Raw genomic sequence first — 20,046 nt, forward strand, 5'->3', positions numbered from 1 at the left:
GCAGGCGGAAGGGACCTGTGGGTTCCATTAATGCAGCTAGGGACAGCCAGCCATGCAGTAGTAAGAAGTGCGATGCTCGATAGCAGTTAGTTTGTCTCAGCGTGGAGAAATGGTGATCTTTCAGGCCTAGGGAAAATTCTGGGTTCCCCAGGATAGGCATCAGGGGGGAGTCCTTGGACGAGAGAGGGGTTTTGTCAATCACCTGTGAACAGGTACGTACTGTAGGGCCTATCAGAGGGTGTAGCTTTAGGTAATGGGGGAGATTATTGTAACACCACGGTGCGCCTTTCATTAAGACGTCTGTTTGGGCTTGTTCAACCTGTACCCAGAGTTTGCTGGTTGAGTGTCGGTTCCAGTCTATAAGTCGCCCTATGTGTACAGCCTGGTAGTATTTGAATACGTCAGGGAGTGCGATACCTCCATTATGTTTAGGCAGGGATAGTTGGGATCAGGGATTGCATGGTCTCTTGTGTGCCCATATGAATTTGATGAATAAGGAGTGTACCTGTTTAAAGTACTGAGATTTTATCTTGATCAGTAGGGTTTGAAAAAGATATAAGTATTTGGGTAGGATACACATCTTTAAAAGGTTGCATCTACCAAACCAGGAGTGCAATCCCCGATTCCAAGTCTCCAGAAGAATGCATGTTCTGGTCAGAAGGGGGGGGGGGGGGGGGTTGAGTTTGAAGACCCGAGATAAATTAGAAGGGATATATGTTCCCAGATATTTCAGAGCTGTATCTGTCCACTTAAATTTAATTTTTAGTCACAAGGTCTTAAGCAGCTCCACAGAAACACCCACCCCCATGGCCTCTGATTTACTGTAGTTAAGACAGGTTAGACAGTCGACCGTAGTTTTCAAATTCACGTACAAGATTGGGGAGTGACACTGAGGGGTTAGTGAGGGAGAAGAGCAGGTCGTCTGCATAGGCTGATATTTTATGTTGCCCATCCCCTACTCTAACTCCTGTGATGTCTGGGTTCAGGCGGATCGTACATAGAAAAGGTTCCAAAGACAGGGCAAAGAGCAGCGGGGACAGTGGGCACCCCTGTCTCGTCCCATTTGTGATAGGAAAGGGGTCTGATAAAATCCCGTTGGCTTTAACTTGGGCCGTCGGATGTGAGTAGATCTTGGAGATCCACTGCAGCATATGTTCCCCCAGGCCTATATGACGTAGGACCGCAAACATGAAACTCCAGTTTACGCACTCAAATGCTTTTTCAGCATCTGTGCCTATTATAACGCAGGGAGTACGCGTCTCTTCTGTAGTTTGGATAATGTTTAACACTTTAATTGTGTTATCTCGGGCTTCTCTAGTTGGGATAAAAATCCCATTTGATCAAGATGAATCAGTGGTTGTAGATATTGCGCATTCGAGTGGCAATGATCTTCGTAAATAATTTAAGGTTGCAGTTCAGGAGTGAAATAGGCCTGTCCTGGAAGCTGAAAGCTCAGAGGCTTTGTATGTTAACTCAATCGGTGCGTGGTCCGATCATGTAATCATATCAATTGCTGTACTGTGTACAGCTTGTAGCTGCGCACGTGGGATCAGAAAATAGTCTATGCGCGAGTAGAGTTTGTGAGGAGGGGAGTAAAAAGTGTAGTCTTTTTCACCTGAGTGCTGTAAGCACCAGACATCGATCAGTTGAGCCCTGTGTAGGGTTTGTGCCACTCGCTTGCGGACGCCAGGAGTAATGGAGCCGGAGGAAGTATCCACAGTAGGAAGTAATGAAACATTGAAGTCGCCTCCTTAGATTGACTGGCCTTTGGAGAATTCCATGAGTAAATCGATTCTGTGGTTGAGAAAAGAATCTTTGTGGTCATTAGGGGGCATATATAGAGGCAAAGGTCATTTTTACCCCTCCTATCAAACCTTTAATGAACACAAAGCGTCCTGCTGGGTCCGCCAGGGTGTTCCAGCAAGACCATGGGAGTCGGCTGGATAGTAGTATAGACACGCCCTTGGATTTCGCTAGGTTGTTAGTGGAATGGTAGGTAACTGGATAAAACCTATTCTTTAGAAATGGAAGTTTATCATCTCTGAAGTGCATTTCTTGGATAAACGCCACGTCTGCATGTGAGCGCTTCAGATCATTCAATAGCATACGTCTCTTTTTGGGGGTGTTCAGCCCCTTGGCATTGAGCGAAAGTATCTTAACACTATCCATCTTAGGGTGTGGGGTCGGAGTTGGTGAGGGAGAGAGTGAGGAGGGAGGTAAAAGGGAGGGGGGAGAGAGAGGGGAGAAAAGGGTTACAGTACCAAGAACAATATATACAAAACGGAAGCGTAGAAATGAGAAGAAAAGGAAGAGAAAACTACTATATCAGTAACAAGTTAGTAGTTAGGTTCACAGGGTCGCGTATTTAAGTACACGGCCCCTGAAGCTATAGTGGCAAAATATTGCCAGTGGCACACTTCAACCAGTGTTGTCACTGGGGAAATGTACCAACCTAGGTGGGGGAGGGGTTAGACAAGGAGCAACAGGGCTTGCCTCCCCCCGGCCCATCCAACTCGGCATGAAACTATGATACATGTATGGCAAGTTTAATAGCGTATCTGCATAGCCTACATAACAACAAGAGAACATATCCCCGTAACTGTGAGTTTGGGTAGTCACCTTAGACAGCATGGAGTCACGCCCTTATCTATTTTGCGGACAGGGGTGGTTCCAACACGCCCGAGGGCATAGTTGCGTGTTTAGGATGCAGCCAACCGGTACCCGGTAACCGGAGGTTAGGAAAATTCCACCTCCCCGGCAGAAAAGAAGGGCTAATAGGCCCTCCCACCAGCGAGAGGGGGACCCCACGTGTGAATCATCCCACCGGTCCCGTGCAACCCGTAATCCATGTGTCTCCTGCTCCATACTGGTATCCCGTATAAAGGTTCCTCTATCTCGATGCCCCTGGTTCTCCCATATGCAAAGCCCCAACGGAGCTCTGGTAAATCTCTACTGCCTGCGCAAATCAGGGGTTATCACCACCCTGGAGAGTAACAGACCCAGGGGGAACACCTCCCACCCTTTAAATACTTCCCCCCTCCCGCTGCAGTGCCCCAGAACTGTACGGTAAGTAAAGCTAGGCATACCATGAAACATTAAAAAACATTATAATACGACAGCAATGTCTAAGATGTTTGGCCCATCCCAATAAGAGAGGCAAGGCGTTTGGCAAATGTAGTGCACAGTTCAGCTAAGGCAGTAACAAAAACAAAATCATATACTAGGCATAAAGGGTGTTGTCGCAGATATAGAGAGCTAGAGAGCTGAGAGTGACCGTTGACCTCCAGACTTAAGTGATTGCATCTCATATGTGTGTCAAGAGCTGTGACTGCATCAACTAGACTAGAGTCTGTCAGGTTTCTTTTTCCAGTTGCGGATTAAAGCAGGAGGGGGACAGCATCAGCTGTATGCAGGTCTCAACGGGCATGCGTAAACTTATGCTCTACAGCCTGGGTACAAACTGCTGATCTCCTGGGTGTTTCACGTCGGCAAAGTCAATGCATCTCCCAGAGATTGTGTATCGGGAAGGGGGTACACAGAGCAGTATTTTGAATAGATACACCCCATATTGCATCTGGGGGCATTAGTTCTCTATGGGGACAGCAAGCCTAACAGAAGGGCTTATGCATTTTAACTGGGTGAGTATAGAGGAAACAGGGTATGTATGGTTACCTGAATAGGAAGTCTCATGCAGTAGCAGGGAGATGTCAGTTCATCTGCAGTCTAGAGAGCAGGGAAAAGGTGTTGCTTGTCCAAAGTTCCGAGGGGAAGTCACAGCGTCAAGTCTTCTGCAGCGGTCAGGACTCACGGCGACCCTCTGCCGAGGACGCTCTGGTCTCTGCGGTCTGGGATGAGCAGACCGCCAGGACGTCATCTGCCCCGAGCATCCCACTGTCTGAGGTAGGAACATCAGCCAGTTCTGGTCCGGGACAGGGTCTGTCTCCATGAATTGGAAGAGTGCCAGCAGATCTCCAGGTGAGCGCAAGGTAAAAGAGCACTGGTCCCTGTGAAAGGTGGCTGAAAGGGGGAACCCCCACCAATATGTGGTGTTCGATTGCCATGCAAGCTCCAGGACCGTGTGCAGCGTGACGCAACGCTGTAGGGTAGCTCTGGGCAGGTCAGGGAGTATCTTGATTGGGGCGCCGTTGAACTCAAGGACCCCACATTCCTATGCCTTCCGCAGCAGTGTCTCCTTGAGTGTGTATCTGTGCAGCCTGCAGATCACGTCCCTCGGTCTGGCTGGATCAGTGGAGCAGGGGCCCATGTCTCTGTGGATCCTATCAAATTCCACTCGGTTAGGAAGGGTATTGTCAGCTGCTTTCTGGAAGATAGCCGCTGCTGATTCTGCAAGGTCCTCGGGTCCCGTCGCTTCAGGCAGACCTCGTATTTGCAGGTTGTTTCTCCTGCTCCTGTCCTCCATTTCTTCTATATGAAGTTGGAGGGTCACCGTGGCATTCCATGTGGGCCTCCTGAAGGGACTCCAGGGCTGACACTCTCCGGGTTAGGGTTGCCACAGAGGACTTCCCCGCTGACATCCTGGTGGCAAGGGACTGTACCTCACTTTTGACCCCTTGCATCTCCTTGTGGTGGTTCTCCACCAGGTGGCCAATGAGCAGTTCAATGTCTGATTTGGTCGGGAGGGCCCGGAGGTCAGAGCCCTGCGGTCAGGTAGACGGAGGCCCCGATGGGTTTTGGGGGTCAGACGGAGATCCAGCGGAATTTTGGAGAGTGCATCCGAAGCAGTGGAAGCAGTCGGGTAGGCTGGGTAATTGCATGGGCTGGATACTCCAGGTGGAGAGCCGCGTGGTTCCGTCATCTTGCGATCCAGGGGGGTCGCCTAGGAGCCCGTGAAATAACGATCAATAGTGCCTCTCGTCCTGTGTTGTTTAGTTGCCTGGCTTCCACTCTTTGTGTTCCTATTTCTTGTTGAGGGCATGCTGTAATTATATAAGCTGTTAAAGCCGGTTTAGGTGGGCACAGGTTGGGAGCTCAGACTATACATGTCCACCTGCGGTCATGTCCAGACCATGCCCCACAAGGAGCGATTTCAGAGGTTCCAGCCAACAAGAGATTTAGGGCTTTTACTCAAATCTTTTTATAGTCCCAAAGCTGAATAGAAATGTAAGACCTACTTTGGACTTCAAGGCCCTGAATCAGTTTCTAAACATTCGTTCAGTTGTGGCCTCCTTGCACGTTAACGAATATTTGGTATCTATATACATCAAGGACACGTACCTACATGTGCCAATCTGCAGATCCTATCAAAGTATCAAAGGTTTCTGCAATTTGCATTAGGCAACCAACATTTTCAGTTTGTGGCGCTGCCCTTTTGTGTTAGCTACAGCACCTCGTGTATTCACAAAGGTACTGGCTCCAGTATTGGCAGTTCTAAGATCTCAGCAAATATCGGTTGCAGGATACCTGGATGATCTATTACTGATAGATCAAACGATTCCAGACCTTAAGCAGAGTGTAGTCCGGGCAGCTCAATTTTTGGAACGTCTGGATTGGGTCCCGAACTGGTCAAAATCGGCCCTGCAAGCCGGTTCAACACCTAGAGTATCTGGGGCTAATATTAGACACAGTAAAGGCAAAGGTTTTTTTGCCACCATGGAATGTCAGAGCCATGAAAGACCTCGCCCAGGTCATAAAAGGGCAAAAAATATCCCTCCATTCACCTGTGTATGAGGCTACTGGGGAAAATGGTGTCCTCATTCAAAGCAGTCCCTTATGCACAATTCCTCTCCAGACCACTAGAGAACAACACTCTGTCTGTCTGGAACAAGACTATACAGGCCCTGGACTGGCACATGTCTCTTCGTCTGAAAGTGCGTCAGAGTCTCAGTTGGTGGATGATAACCAAGAATCTGGTAAAAGGAAAGTCCTTTTAGAAAAAGGCTGAACCTCAGTGATGGGATTTTAAATGCAATTCAAAATAAATTTGAAGGAATTTCTTATTAGAAAAGTACATTAAAAATAGAATTTATTTAAAGTACAAACATTTTTTAAAAAGATTGATCACAACAAAAACACATATATCATACAAAAAATTACAAAATCATAAATGGTAGTTAACAGTTATGGCAATGACAGTCCGACGCGTTTCGAGAATATAAAAATTATAATCTTCATCAGGGACAATTTGCCATTTCTAGAATTGCAAAAACATAATATCAATACAAAATTTTATTTATAAATAACAATTCAAATGCTTTACAGGACTGACAGGTTTGTATGGCCCTCCAAGGGATATGCCAAAACTTAGGTGCCAAACAATGTTAACGTGCAAAATCCGACATCCATATAGTCTGTATTGGCCTTTAAACATGCAAAGGAGCCCCCAGATATTATAATCCAATTAAGGCGTCAAAGTAGATGTATAGTTGCAGTTTGGAGGAACCCAAGATAGCAACAGGGAGCATCTAAAAGGAGAAATATGAACCAATGATGAGACTACCTTTCAAAAAATGATATAATAGAAGTTATGGTTGGATCCATAATCAAAAATAGGACAAAGGGTTGTACAATGAAGACAAACCCCCTATACACCACTACAGATGAGAGGGAAGGAGGTAGGTCAACAGGACTAAAGAGCCCATAATAAAAAAAAATAAATAAATAAAATATGAATAAAAAATAATAAAAAAGCAGAACAAAAGAGAAAAATTCCCTCCACTTACGATAGAAATACTCCAATGGGGATACTATGAGCCACCCTGAGGGACAGATTGAAGAGCCAATTGGAGGAAACATTCTAAAAGACCCATATCTGAAAGAATGAATTAAACAGAGGGGATAATGTCAGTATCGCAGTGGGGCATCCAACAATGTTGATGAGTAAATATTAGTTCAATATAGATAATAGAAACTGAAGCTTCAAAAAGAAGGAGTGGGAGAAGGAACCACACCACAATCAGTTGAGCCTACTGCAAGTAAAGAAAAATACAAAGCCCAAAATAACCCATTCAATGAAATGGGATGTATCCAAATAGAGCATAATAGAAAGGAGTCATTGCGCTTACCATAGGCAAAGAGATCTGTACAAGACAAGTCCGCCCCCCTGATCACATCAGCTAATCCCAAATATAGATGGAGAGCATCACTTGTTGCTGTGATGGCTCCCATTCTGCCTACTGGAGAGGCAAAATAAAGACAGAGACCTCACAGCTAACAGTGAGTCCGCCCCCCTGATCACATCAGCCAATCCCAAATGTAGACGGAGAGCATCACTTGTTGCTGTGATAGTTCCCATTTTGCCTACTGGAGAAACGAATATAAAGACGGAGACCTCTCTGCTAGCAGTGAGCACCGTCGTATCACTGCTCATGATGGAAAAAAAAAAAGGAAAGCAGAGATTGAGATAACTCTGCTATCCAAAAGCCAAACATAATCATCAGTGTAGTGGCTGGGATAAAAAAGGGGAGAAGGACATCGTCGCTCCCCATAAGGAAAAAATATATTTTCAAAACGCCCCCGACACACAAAACATCCTCAAAGAACTGCAGGAGTTCAAGCAAACAGTAAAAACAAAGCCACAGTACAAGAGGAAAGACGGCTCCCAAAATAGTGGGAGCCTACGTGTGCCGGGTGCATGTAAATGGCCGCATACTAAATAGAGGATGTCAGATGGAGCACGGAGACATTGACCTGCAAAGCATAATAACATAGTGAAATCGCATATGAATAATCAAGATCATAATTAAGTAATCCACCCAAATGAGTGGAATCAAAGTAACATTCTATAAACATAAATAAACATAATACAACCCCAAATAGATATGTCATTGTAATCTGAAAGATTGAAAAGATGGAATAAAAAATGGGGAAAAAAGGGGAAAGAAAAGCTGGGAGAAAGAAAAGCATTCAAAAATCAATAAAGATCCCATTAATCCGTTTTCCCTGAATTAAACCCTTCCAAGAAAGGCCTAAAACTCTCGGCCTTGTTGAGGCCGGGTGGGGTAGTGGTATCCAGGTGTCTGATCCAGCGCGTTTTGCGCTGTAAAAGAAACTTCTTCCAGTCCCCCCTCTTTTTGGAATGTGTACTCGGTCCAAAACAGTAAAATTGACAGATGGCATTCTATAGCCATGTGCCTTGCCAACATGTCTACCAAGAGGAAGATATAAATTTCCGATTTGCATGCTTAATAGATGTTTACTAACTCGCTGACCAAATTCCTGTCGGGTCTTGCCGACATAGAATGCACCACATTGACATTGGACCAAGTAAATAACCCCCATCGTTTTGCAATTGGCGAAATGTTTCAACCGAAAACGTTCACCATTGGGTAGTTGGAAAAAAGTTCTCCTGCGAATCACCCTGTGGTCTGGAGGGTGGTGACAACAGACGCCAGTCTCTCTGGATGGGAGGCAGTCCTAGAGGAGGCCACCGTCCAGGAATGGTGATCCTGGAGGGAGAGGGGATTGCCCATGAAGCGAGCTGCCCATGGAGATTGTGGCAGCTCGCTTGACCCCAATCTTCTGGACTTCCAGACTACAAAGATGTCCTGTGAGGGTTCAGTCAGACAATGCCATTGCTGTGGCATACATCAATCACCAGGGAGGCACCAGGAGTCAGACAGCCCAGAAGGAAGTGGATCACATACTGACCTGGGCAGAAAGATTTGTTCCATCCCTATCAGTGGTATTTATTCCGGGAGTAGAGAATTGGCAGGCGGACTTTCTGAGTCGCCAGCAAAGGTTTCTAGGGCGTGGTCCCTAAATCCTGAGCTCTTTGCATCGATCTGCCGCCAATGGGGGGGTTCCTGATGTAGACCTGCTGGTGTCCAGGTTCAACAGGAAACTAGACAATTTTGAGTCCAGAACCAGGGACGCGCTTTCATTAGGGGCGGATGCCTTGGTAATTCAGTGGGATCAGTTTTCCCTGATATATGCCTTCCCTTCAATACGGCTGTTGCCAAGGCTACTATGCAGGATTCGGGAAGAGAGAAAGCCAGTGATCCTATTAGCTCCAGCCTGGCCCAGACGGACTTGTTACGCACAGATTGCAAGACTGGTGGTGGAAAACCCATGGGTTCTTCCACTCCGTACGGATCTGCTCTCACAGGGTCCAATATTCCACCCTGCTTTACGGTCTCTAAATTTAATGGCTTGGCCCAGACGGACTTGTTACGCACAGATTGTAAGACTGGTGGTGGAAAACCCATGGGTTCTTCCACTCCGTAGGGATCTGCTCTCACAGGGTCCAATATTCCACCCTGCTTTACGGTCTCTAAATTTAACGGCTTGGCTGTTCCCCCGATCTTTTAAGATCCTGGTTTCATTTCTGGGTCAGTATTGTCTACCATGTTGAATGCTAGGAAGCCAGTCTCTAGGAGTATCTACTATAGAGTCTGGAAATGCCATATTGCCTGGTGTGAGGCCAAAGGGTGGTACCCCCGTAGATATGTCATCGGGAGAGTTCTGGCTTTTCTGCAAAAAGGAGTGGATATGAATCTGCCCTTAACCACCTAAGGACCAGCCTCGTTTTGGAATTTAGGTGTTTACATGTTTAAAACAGGTTTTTTTGCTAAAAAATTACTTAGAACCCCCAAACATTATATAATGTTTTTTTTCCTAACACCCTAGAGATTAAAATGGCGGTCATTGCAATACTTTTTTTCACACCGTATTTGCGCAGCGGTCTTACAAGCGCGCTTTTTTTTGAAAATTCACTTTTTTGAATAAAAAAATAAGACAACAGTAAAGTTAGCCCAATTTTTTTTATATTGTGAAAGATAATGTTATGCCGAGTAAATTGATACCCAACATGTCACGCTTCAAAATGGCGTCAAACTTTTACCCTCAAAAATCTCCATAGGCGACGTTTAAAAAATTCTACAGGTTGCATGTTTTGCTTTACAGAGGAGGTCTAGGGCTTGAATTATTGCTCTCGCTCTAATGATTGCGGCGATACCTCACATGTGTGGTTTTACCACCGTTTTCATATGCAGGCGCTACTCACCTGCGCGCGAGCTCGTCGAGACAGGGGTTTTTTTTTAATTTTTTTTTAATTTTTATTATTTATTTTACATTACATTTATTTTTTTTACACTGTTTAAAAAAAAAAAAAAAATTGTGTCACTTTTATTCCTATTACAAGGAATGTAAACATCCCTTGTGATAGAAAAAAGCATGACGGGACCTCTTAAATATGAGATCTGGAGTCAAAAAGACCTCAGATCTCATATTTACACTAAAATGCAATTAAAAAAAAGTAATTTAAAAAAATGACATTGAAAAAAATGTGCCTTTAAGACGTATGGGCGGAAGTGACGTTTTGACGTTGCTTCCGCCCAGCAGTGTCATGGAGACGAGTGGGCGCCATCTTAGCCTCACTTGTCTCCAGGCACATCACTGAGACGGACGTGATCGCCTCCGCCGCTACCGACGGCTCCGGTAAGCAGCGGAGGGCACCGGTTCACGGCGGGAGGGGGGCCCTCTCCCACCACCGATAAAAGTGATCTTGCGGCGAATCCGCCGCAGAGACCACTTTTATCTGAAAGCCAACCACTGCACCGCACGAAAACTGGGATACCAGGCAAACTTTGGGACGTACATCGGCGTCTTGTCAATCAAATGGGATACATTACAGGTCCCAGATAACTGAGCGGCCAATCACGGCGCGCGGCGCCGCTCACGCATGCGCAGCGGGTGCCCAGCTGAAGCCACAACCGGCTCCCACAGTTGCAATGCCGGTGCCGCCGAACGGAGGGGGGAGACGAGCGGAGCTTCTATCCCCCGCATCCTTGGACCCTGGGACAGGTAAGTGTCCGATTATTAAAAGTCAGCAGTTGCAGTATTTGTAGCTGCTGACTTTTAATTTTGTTTTTAAAATGGGAACTCCTCTTTAAGTACAATTAAGGGTCAAATTTCGGCCTTAGCAAAATTTTTTCAGAGGCCTATTGCTTCTCACGCCTTAGTTCGAACATTTATACAGGGGATGGTTCGTGTGCTTCCACTGGTCAGGCCACCTCTGTGCCCTTGGGATTTAAATTTAGTTCTGGGAGTTTTACAGAAGCAGCCTTTTGAGCCTATCCGGCAGATTCCTCTGGTCCTCTTGACAAGAAAATTGGTTTTCTTGGTGGCAGTGACGTCGGCCAGGAGGGCGTCGAAGTTGGTGGCTCTGTTCTGTAAAGAACCTTATTTGATCTAGCACCAGGATAGGGCGGTTTTGCGGCCACAACCAGAATTTTTGCCCAAGGTAGTGTCCAGTTTTCATTTAAATCAAGATATCATTCTACCTTCCTTTTTTCCGAATCCACAGTCTGCAGTGGAGAAATTATTTCATTCTCTTGATGTAGTATGGGCTATCAGGGTCTATCTGAGAATGTCGGCTCAGATGCGGAAGACAGATGTTTTGTTTGTATTGCCAGAAGGTCCCAAGATGAGACAGGCAGCATCTAAGTCGACTATTTCCCAATGGATCCGCCAAGAGATTGTTCAGGCGTATGGATTAAGGGGTAAGGTCCCGCCTTTTCCAGTAAGGGCACACTCTACCAGAAGAGTGAGTGCTTCATGGGCAGTTCATCATCAAGCATCGATGGCTCAGATTTGCAAGGCTGCTACTTGGTCTTCGGTGCATACATTCACTGTTTTATCAAGTGAATGTTAGAACTCAGGAGGATGTTGCATTTGGACGCAGTGTACTGCAGCCAGCAATATAGATCCTGTTGTTGTAATGGTGTTTCTTTAATCATAATGTGTTCTCTCCCCTCAAAAGCATTGCTTGGGGACATCCCAGTTAGTTATTATGGCTGCTCTGTGTCCCGTGATGTACGATAAAGAAATTAGGATTTTTTTCTACAGCTTATCTGTAAAATCCTTTTCTTGGAGTACATCACGGGACACAGAGGTCTCTTGTCTAGGTAGTTTATTGTTTGCTACAAAACTTGAGGTACTTCCTGTGTAGGAGGGGTTATATAGGGGAGGACTTCCTGTCTTTTTGGTTTGCCGGTGTCCATTCACCTATAGGTGGCGTATAGCCCAGTTAGTTATTATTGCTGCTCTATGTCCCATGATGTACTCCAAGAAAAGGATTTTACAGGTAAGCTGTAGAAAAAATCCTAATATTTACTTATAAGATTATTTGTTAAAAAATACAAATGTGTAAAAATATATTAAATATATATAGTTAGGTTGAAAAAAGACACAAGTCCATCCAGTTTAACCTTAAAAACAATAAATAAATAAAATAAGAAATATCGTACAATCCAATATACCCAATTTTTTACCCTCAGTTGATCCATAGGAAGGCAAAAAACCCCAGCAGAGCATGCTCCAATTTGCTACAGCAGGGGAAAAAATTCCTTCCTGATCCCCCAAGAGGCAATCGGATTTTCCCTGAATCAACTTTACCTATAAATGTTAGTACCCAGTTATATTATGTACATTTAGGAAAGTATCCAGGCCTTTCTTAAAGCAATCTACTGAGCTGGCCAGAACCACCTCTGGCGGGAGTCTATTCCACATTTTCACATTTTATATATTGGATTTTCTCTTTATACGCCCTCTAGTGGTACTAACAGGTAATGGTCCAAAAGAGTAAAGGAGAAAAAGAAAAGGACATAGTTAATGGGAGTGTCATCTTGTGGATAAATATGGTACTGCTTTAATGGTAACCAACACACTAAATACATCAAATAAAAGACTGGAGAGTAGGGCATGATTGGAACTCGATAACAATTAAAAAATTGAAATGTAACAATTCAAATCAATGTTTACATTGATACCAGCAGGATGTAAAGTGTTTAATTTATAAATCCATTCTGTTTCGTTTCTAGACACTTTTTATCTCCTACTTTATCTCACACTTTTTATCTCATGCTCCACCCAATGTGGCATAATCCTATCAATCCCACAAAAAATGGCCAAACTAGGGTCCTGGTTGTGGTAGAGTCTAAAGTGATTGGACAAGCTGTGTTTAGGAAACCCCTTTTTGTTATTAAAGTGCTCATTTACTCTGACCCCCAACTTTCTGGTTGTGTGTCCCCACATGCTGGAGCCCGTACGGACAGGAGATCAGGTAAGTGACATGAGTGGAATTGCAAGAGATAAACGTATTTATTTCAAACTGTTTGCCATTACTTGAAGATCTAAAGGTTTGCACCCTCCTCTTGGCTTTGTTGGTTGTCCTACATGCCTTACGCCTTTTGCAATGGTAAAAGCCTGTTGTATCAAGGAAGGTGCAGATCTTTTTGGAAGGGTTGTAAACATTTGGTGAAAGTCTATTCCTTAAAATTGGAGCCCTGCAGTAAATACATTTAGATTGTTTTGGGAGAAAACTAGCTAAAGTATTATCCCTTAAAAGGATGGGCCATTTTTTTTATGACATGTTCTAGAGATTTATAATCCCTGCTGAAATCCATCAGGAATGCCAAGTTGTTCCTATTATCATAAGATCTCTTTGGCTTGTTCTCCGTTGGTCCAAATTTAATACTTGAGTCTGAATGGCTGTTAAAACATCCTCCCTAGAGCCCTTTTCTTTAAATTTATTCACCACCACCTCTGATTGTAGGGCATAATCTTCCACACTGGTGCAATTACGCCGAACGCCCAAGAATAGTCCCTAAGAGCCCTTTCACACTGGGGCGGGGGGGGCGGCATCGGCGGTAAAACGCCGCTATTATTAGCGGCGTTTTACCGTCGGTATGCGGCCGAGAAAGGGTTAAATACCACCGCAAAGCGCCTCTGCAGAGGCGCTTTGCCGGCGGTATAGCCGTGCCGTTCCATTGTTTTCAATGGGCAGGTGCGGTAAAGGAGCGGTATACACACCGCTCCTTCATCGCTCCGAAGATGCTGCTGGCAGGACTTTTTTTACCGTCCCGCCAGCGCATCGCTCCAGTGTGAAAGCCCTCGGGGCTTTCACACTGGAATGCAAGCAGCGGCACTTCTGGGTCGGTTTGCAGGCGCTATTATTAGCACAATAGCGCCTGCAAACCGCCCCAGTGTGAAAGGGCTCTTAGGGATCTCCCCCAATCATTTGGGGCGATAGCAACTGGCCGTTGGTATGTAACCATTCCTTTCGGTTTTCTTAAAAAATGTTTTTGTACTGATACAACAACTAGACTTGGTAAGTACCAAATCTAAAAAGCTTATCTGGTGTAAATCCCATGTTCTGGTGAATCTCAGCCTGTATTAATTGATGTTTATTTGGGTGAGGAAGTCAGATAGTTTTTCCATACACCATTGCAGAGGATGACGATATCATCAATGTACCGTTTTTAAAAAATCACCTCTGGAATGTGCCCAAGGTATATGACCTGTTCTTCCCACTAGCTTAATAGAAGGTTAGCTACACTGGGGGCATACTTAGCCCCCATAGCTACACCTTTGATCTGGTTGTAGTATGAACCCACATGCCAGAAATGGTTGTTGGTCATAGCCAGGTCCAATAAAGACATGATACATTTCTTCTGTCGAGTCTTAAGACCTGTATGTGTATCTAACGCCTTCTTTGTGGTGGCAATGACATCACCATGTTTGAGACTAGTATACAATGATTCCACATCAATGGTGACAAGTACTGTGTCATCCATGATGGGAATGTCCTGTAATTAATACATTCATCAAATGTTTGCTGTCCCTAAGATATGAAGGGCAAGCTTGAACTATGGGCTGCAGGAAATAGTCTATGTACTCCCTACCTTGGAGAAAATGGAATTAATACCACTCAATATAGGTCTCCCAGGGGGACACAGAGACTATCCTTATGGATTTTAGGAAGCTGGCCAATAACCGGTAGTCTGGGTGCCTCTGGGACCAGATATCTAGCTTCCTTCTTTGTGACTATGCCCTTGGTTTGGGCTTTTTTGACCAGTTTTGTAAGATGGGCTTTTAACCTATTTCCAGGGTTAAAGCGTGGTGCTGCGCTAATCCAGCAACAAAATATTAAAAATAAAAAATAAAAATAGAGTGACAGTGCTAAATGGTATACACACTAGTCCAGCAACATAACGTAATTAGAGTACACCAAAAAAATAAAGTGACAGTGCTAATGGTATCACACTACATAATAAATAACAGCTAGTGACTGTAGCAAAAGGGTAAATCGAAACACATGTGACCAAAACATGTGAAAAAACAATTAAAGGTGTATAAAAGTGCAACTTGCAAACACAATAAGTGAAATTAGCACCAATGGATAAGCTTAATCTTGAAATATACCTGTTAAATGCAAACAGTGCAAATTTGCTAAAAGAAATAACTTAGATAAAGTGCAAATGTACAATGTGGATAATATAATACTGTGCGTGACATGCACACAGCAAGCATACACTAAACAAAGTGTCTTGTGCAAAAACAATCCTTGTGACTATTAGTTCATAATGTCCAAATAAAATAATTAATGAACATGTGAAAGTCCTCCTTTAAAGGGTGAAACAGCTGGAACAAATCTACAGTGGTGTTTCCTCTTCGTGCAACAAACCACACACACTTATAAGTAATGGCCCCTTACCTTCAGGTAATGGGGTAACAGCATGAGACCAGTATTGGAAGTAACAGCCCTTTATGCTAATGCAGGAACTTAATCCTTCCAGGTAATGGGGTAGCAGTGTAAGACCAGTGTTGGGAGTAGCAACCTTTTATCCTATATTCGACATCCTCATGCAGGAGCTCAGTCCCTCCACGGGTATAGGGGGGTAAAAGTGGAAAAAAGGAAGATCCCAAATAGTGTAGTATTGTAGGCTAAAAGCTTGGTTTTATTAGCAGAATAAAAGTACTCACATAACATCAATAAAACAAGGAGGACTTTCATATGTTCATTAATTATTTTATTTGGATATTATGAAGATTAAGCTTATCCATTGGTGCTAATTTCACTTATTGTGTTTGCAAGTTGCACTTTTATATACCTTTAATTGTTTTTTCACATGTTTTGGTCACATGTGTTTCGATTTACCCTTTTGCTACAGTCACTAGCTGTTATTTATTATGTAGTGTGATACCATTAGCACTGTCACTTTATTTTTATGGTGTACTCTAATTACTTTATGTTGCTGGATTAGTGTGTATACCATTAGCACCGTCACTCTATTTTTATTTTTTATTTTTAATATTTTGTTGCTGGATTAGAGCAGCACCACGCTTTGTTTCTGTTCTACTGGTTATTAGGCGCAGGGTCTACCCTATCCAGTGCAGGCAGCTTTTCCACTAGTTCCATTACAACACACATGATAGCGCAGGAATAACCATACATCTCTATTTCCAGGGTTACCTCCCAGTGTCTTGTACGTATTTTTATCTCCCACCAATCTGTTCAATTCTTTAGCATAATCCTTTTTCTTTAAAACCACAATCCCTCCCCCTCTATCAGCCATACGTATGGCTATATTTTTCTTCTTTTCTAATGCTTCCAATGGTTTCTGTATGTTCCCTTTCCTCCTATTTGTTTTTGTTTGTATCAGTCTTATGTCCTGTTCCACCATGGTTCCGAAAACCTCCAAAAACGGATTGGAGGACTTCTTGGGGTCAAAAGTAGAATCATTTTTTAACCCACTGTCTTGATACTCCCTGGGTTCATTGGTCATGGATTTTTTTATGGGGTTTTTCCAAAAAATGTTTTTTAATATTAAGCTTTCTAATGAAACCTTCAGTATCAATGAAAGCATTAAACCTATCTAAGCCTCTATCTGGTGTGTATTTAAGACCAAATTCTAAAACTCTAAGTTCATTTGTGGTGAAAACATCATCACTAAGATTAAAAATTCCTCTTTCCTCTGCCTATTGATCCCTCTTTCTTTTGGTTCTTTCTCCCCCTCTTCTTCCTCTGGGGCGTCTCGTGGGGGGGCCCTGTTGCCAATGAGGGGTCTCCCACTGCTGTCAACTGGGAGGTTCCGGTGGGTGCCAACTCCCTGGAGGTCCTCCATGGTATTGGACTCATGGTTGGTGCCATTGGCCCCCTCACCCCCCCTGGGGCCATATGGGCCTCTGTGATAAGACCAACCCCCCCTCCTGTAACATCAAAACCCTTATAATTAGGGTTTCCTCTAGGAGGATCAAGATGTTGGAGGGGTTAAAAGCGGTTCTGGGTGGGTAACCCATATACTATGTTTTCCTGTTGTGTGTTCTTTAAAGTTCCAATATGGGGTTTTGTGGGGCCTGTAGGGGCACCTCCTCTCCCCACAGTGCCTGCTCTAGTGCCTCCCCTAGGTAAATTCAGGTTGGCCGTTAGAGACCCTTGAGGTTGGGTGGGGAAGGGTACAGGAACTGTGATAACACCCCACTCCTAATACTATGGGCATGGGATGATCCAGCAGAAACAATAATCGCTTCCCTGTTCTCCTCTTGCCTTTGATAGACCATGTTGTCATTAGATGTTGGAGCGGATTGGATATCCAATTCACCATGACTGTATAAATTGTGGCTGAGGAAGTGACGGATCCAATCACATCACCCCTGGTGACGTCAGATGTGCTGATTTGTTACCCCCTTTTACCCCTTGTTGACCTTGTGATCATCATGGACACTTCAGTTAAAGTCCCACGGATGATTGTCTGTTTCTGAATGTATTACAGGGATAGAGATGTTCCGTGTTAGGGAGCAGCTTTTAGACCTTCTCTCTCTGTCAGACGTGCTGACAAAACGCGTCGGGTTACGCAATCCGTCACTTTCGCCATCGTGTTGGCGCGCAGGTGGAATGCAGCTTGGTGTGCCGGCTCCAATTTATGTGCTTTATTACTGGAATGAATTTTTATGAATAAATGGCTACAAGTTATGCTATGAGGAGTTCTTCTTTTTTCCTTTACTTATGAATCCCGTCTGGTTACATCGCTGGTGAAAGGCGTCTGCATTGGTGGATACATCTTGATTTACCTTTCTGCTTAACTGACACCTGTTATGGGTGTCTGATTAATCTGGTGAGTAGGATGCTTGCCTAAAACTGGTGGAAGACGGCACTTTCTATTTCCTGTCGCGGAATTTATTCATCACTGTGCACTTGATTGAAGAATCGTTGGTGGTGGCTTATGGACTTTATTGAAAATTTACATTTATATTTGAACACTATTTGATTGCATTATTATTTTTGTTTTTATTGTTTATACACATTTGAGCGTGGTATGAAATTAATTATACATTTTTATTTCTCTGTTACTTAACTGAAGGCCTTTAGCAGAGAGGGGGATGTAAATTAGCTAGGACTGCCCATAGGCTTAGCCAAGTCTTTGTTTTGCCTAGTGTCCTACTCTTGTAGGGGGCAATATAACCCTAATGTTCTGAATATGGAGCGCTGTGTCCATCAATGAACTCAGAGAAATGGATTTTACAGTAAGTACAAAAATCCTATTTTTCCAAGCCTGTAGACTTTACCTTACACATTAGCCGTATGTGAGAACTGTGTCAAATGCTTTTGCAAAATCCAAGTATATACTAATTTGTGAAGACAGAAGACAGATTAAGCCGGCCATAGCCTGTTTGAATTTTGCCTGGTTCAGCAGGAACCGGCCAAAATTCGAACCATGTATGGGCAGGCTGAATGTACCCAACCAGCCTGTTGGAATTTACATGCGAATATTGCTAGCAGCTGTTATATCCACTAGTGATAATCACTGTGTTCTCCCGGTGGGGACGGCTTCCCCTGCCTGTCCGGAGGAAGAACACAATGGCTCCACAGGAGGGATTCCCCTGTCAACACTGTCCGCGATTGCAGGAAAGAAAATCGCTCCGTCTATGGCCGGCCTTAGAGGTGCTATAAAGAAGAAACCAAAGAGCAGCTACACAAACATATGAGATATGCAAATGTATATATATTTTTACAAGGAGGATTATTAACGCTTTTTCTCTTGTTTTTCAGTGACATGAATCAAGCTGAAATTTATCTTTTTATTCAAATGGAATTATGTGTAAAAGGATCCTTAAAACAATGGATTAAGGAGAGAAACTCTGCAAAACCTGTTGACAAGCGTGTTAGCATGCAGTTTTTTAAGCAGCTAATCGAAGCCATAAAATATATTCATTCACAAAAGCTTATTCACAGAGACCTTAAAGTGAGTATGTTGCCAGAATTATCAGTGTCTGTTTTCTGGTTTAAGCATAATAATGTGTATTCGGTGGTCTGCAACTAGGGCTGGCCATACACGGTGTGAATTTCTTTCCTGGGGAAGACAGTGATTATTGCTAGCGGCGATAGCAGCCGCTAGCGATAATTGAAAAAGAATCCGCCAGGTACATTCTTGGTACATTCAGCCTGCCCATACATGGTTCGTATCTCGGCCGGTTCCTGCTGAACTGGCCGAGATTTGAACAGTGTATGGTCAGCCTTACTCAAAATAGAAATGGTCAGAGGACAGTGGTATAGCTACAGCATTGGACCTAGCAGTGATCACCAGTTTATATAACACTGACCATTGTATAGAGTAATGTAAAGTCTGATAATTGGACTGTGAAGGGGTCAAGGTAAAGCACATGTTCTCTATCACTTGCAACCATATTCATGCATATTCTCAGGGACTTGTAAGTTGTGTGCTCATCCAGGCAGGCTGTGATCCACAATACAGTCAGTCTTCTAGGGTGTAATCAGGCTTTCTTTCTCGAACATCACGGGACACAGAGCCACAGTAATTTCTGATGGGTAATATAGGGTATCACTGGTGATTGGACACTGGCACACCCTATCAGGAAGTTCAACCCCCTATATAATCCCTCCCCTTGCAGGGATACCTCAGTTTTTACGCCAATGTCTTAGGTGATGGACATGTAAAGATGTGCTGTGCTGAGCTCCAAAGGGAATATCCTATATCCTATACTGGGGCCAGCCAGGCAGACCGGATCCATTCAAAGTGTCCTTTCTAAGCCGAATTGGATGGTACCCGGGCCTCGTGTCCGAAGAAACGAGGTTTTACCTGTAATGCTTCTCTTTTTAGAGAGCTGGACCCTGCATATTAGAAAATGGTTTTCTAGCCTAATTTCTAGCCGGGTGCTTTACAGGCCCAGAACTGCAGGATCCCCCTATCCGTAGGGGGCCCTAGTCTCTGACGGTTTTTTCAAACAGAGCCCACCGTGAGAGGTGAAGATTGGGTCTGTGTAAACTGAACCCTGCGGCTGGATAAG

General features: G+C 44.1%; 1 protein-coding gene across 3 annotated transcripts in view; it reads left to right on the forward strand.

Annotated features, from left to right (window-relative positions):
* Positions 1-20,046, forward strand: part of LOC141140471 (interferon-induced, double-stranded RNA-activated protein kinase-like) — a 303,555-nt gene that overhangs the window by 205,316 nt on the left and 78,193 nt on the right. For all 3 annotated transcript variants that reach the window (XM_073627694.1, XM_073627692.1, XM_073627693.1), the window contains one exon: positions 18,791-18,983. In XM_073627694.1, the coding sequence (XP_073483795.1) occupies positions 18,791-18,983 (193 nt within the window). The remainder of the gene's footprint in view (positions 1-18,790; positions 18,984-20,046) is intronic.

This window comes from Aquarana catesbeiana, linkage group LG04 (genome assembly GCF_042186555.1).
Source record: "Aquarana catesbeiana isolate 2022-GZ linkage group LG04, ASM4218655v1, whole genome shotgun sequence".
NCBI classification, from domain to species: domain Eukaryota; kingdom Metazoa; phylum Chordata; class Amphibia; order Anura; family Ranidae; genus Aquarana; species Aquarana catesbeiana.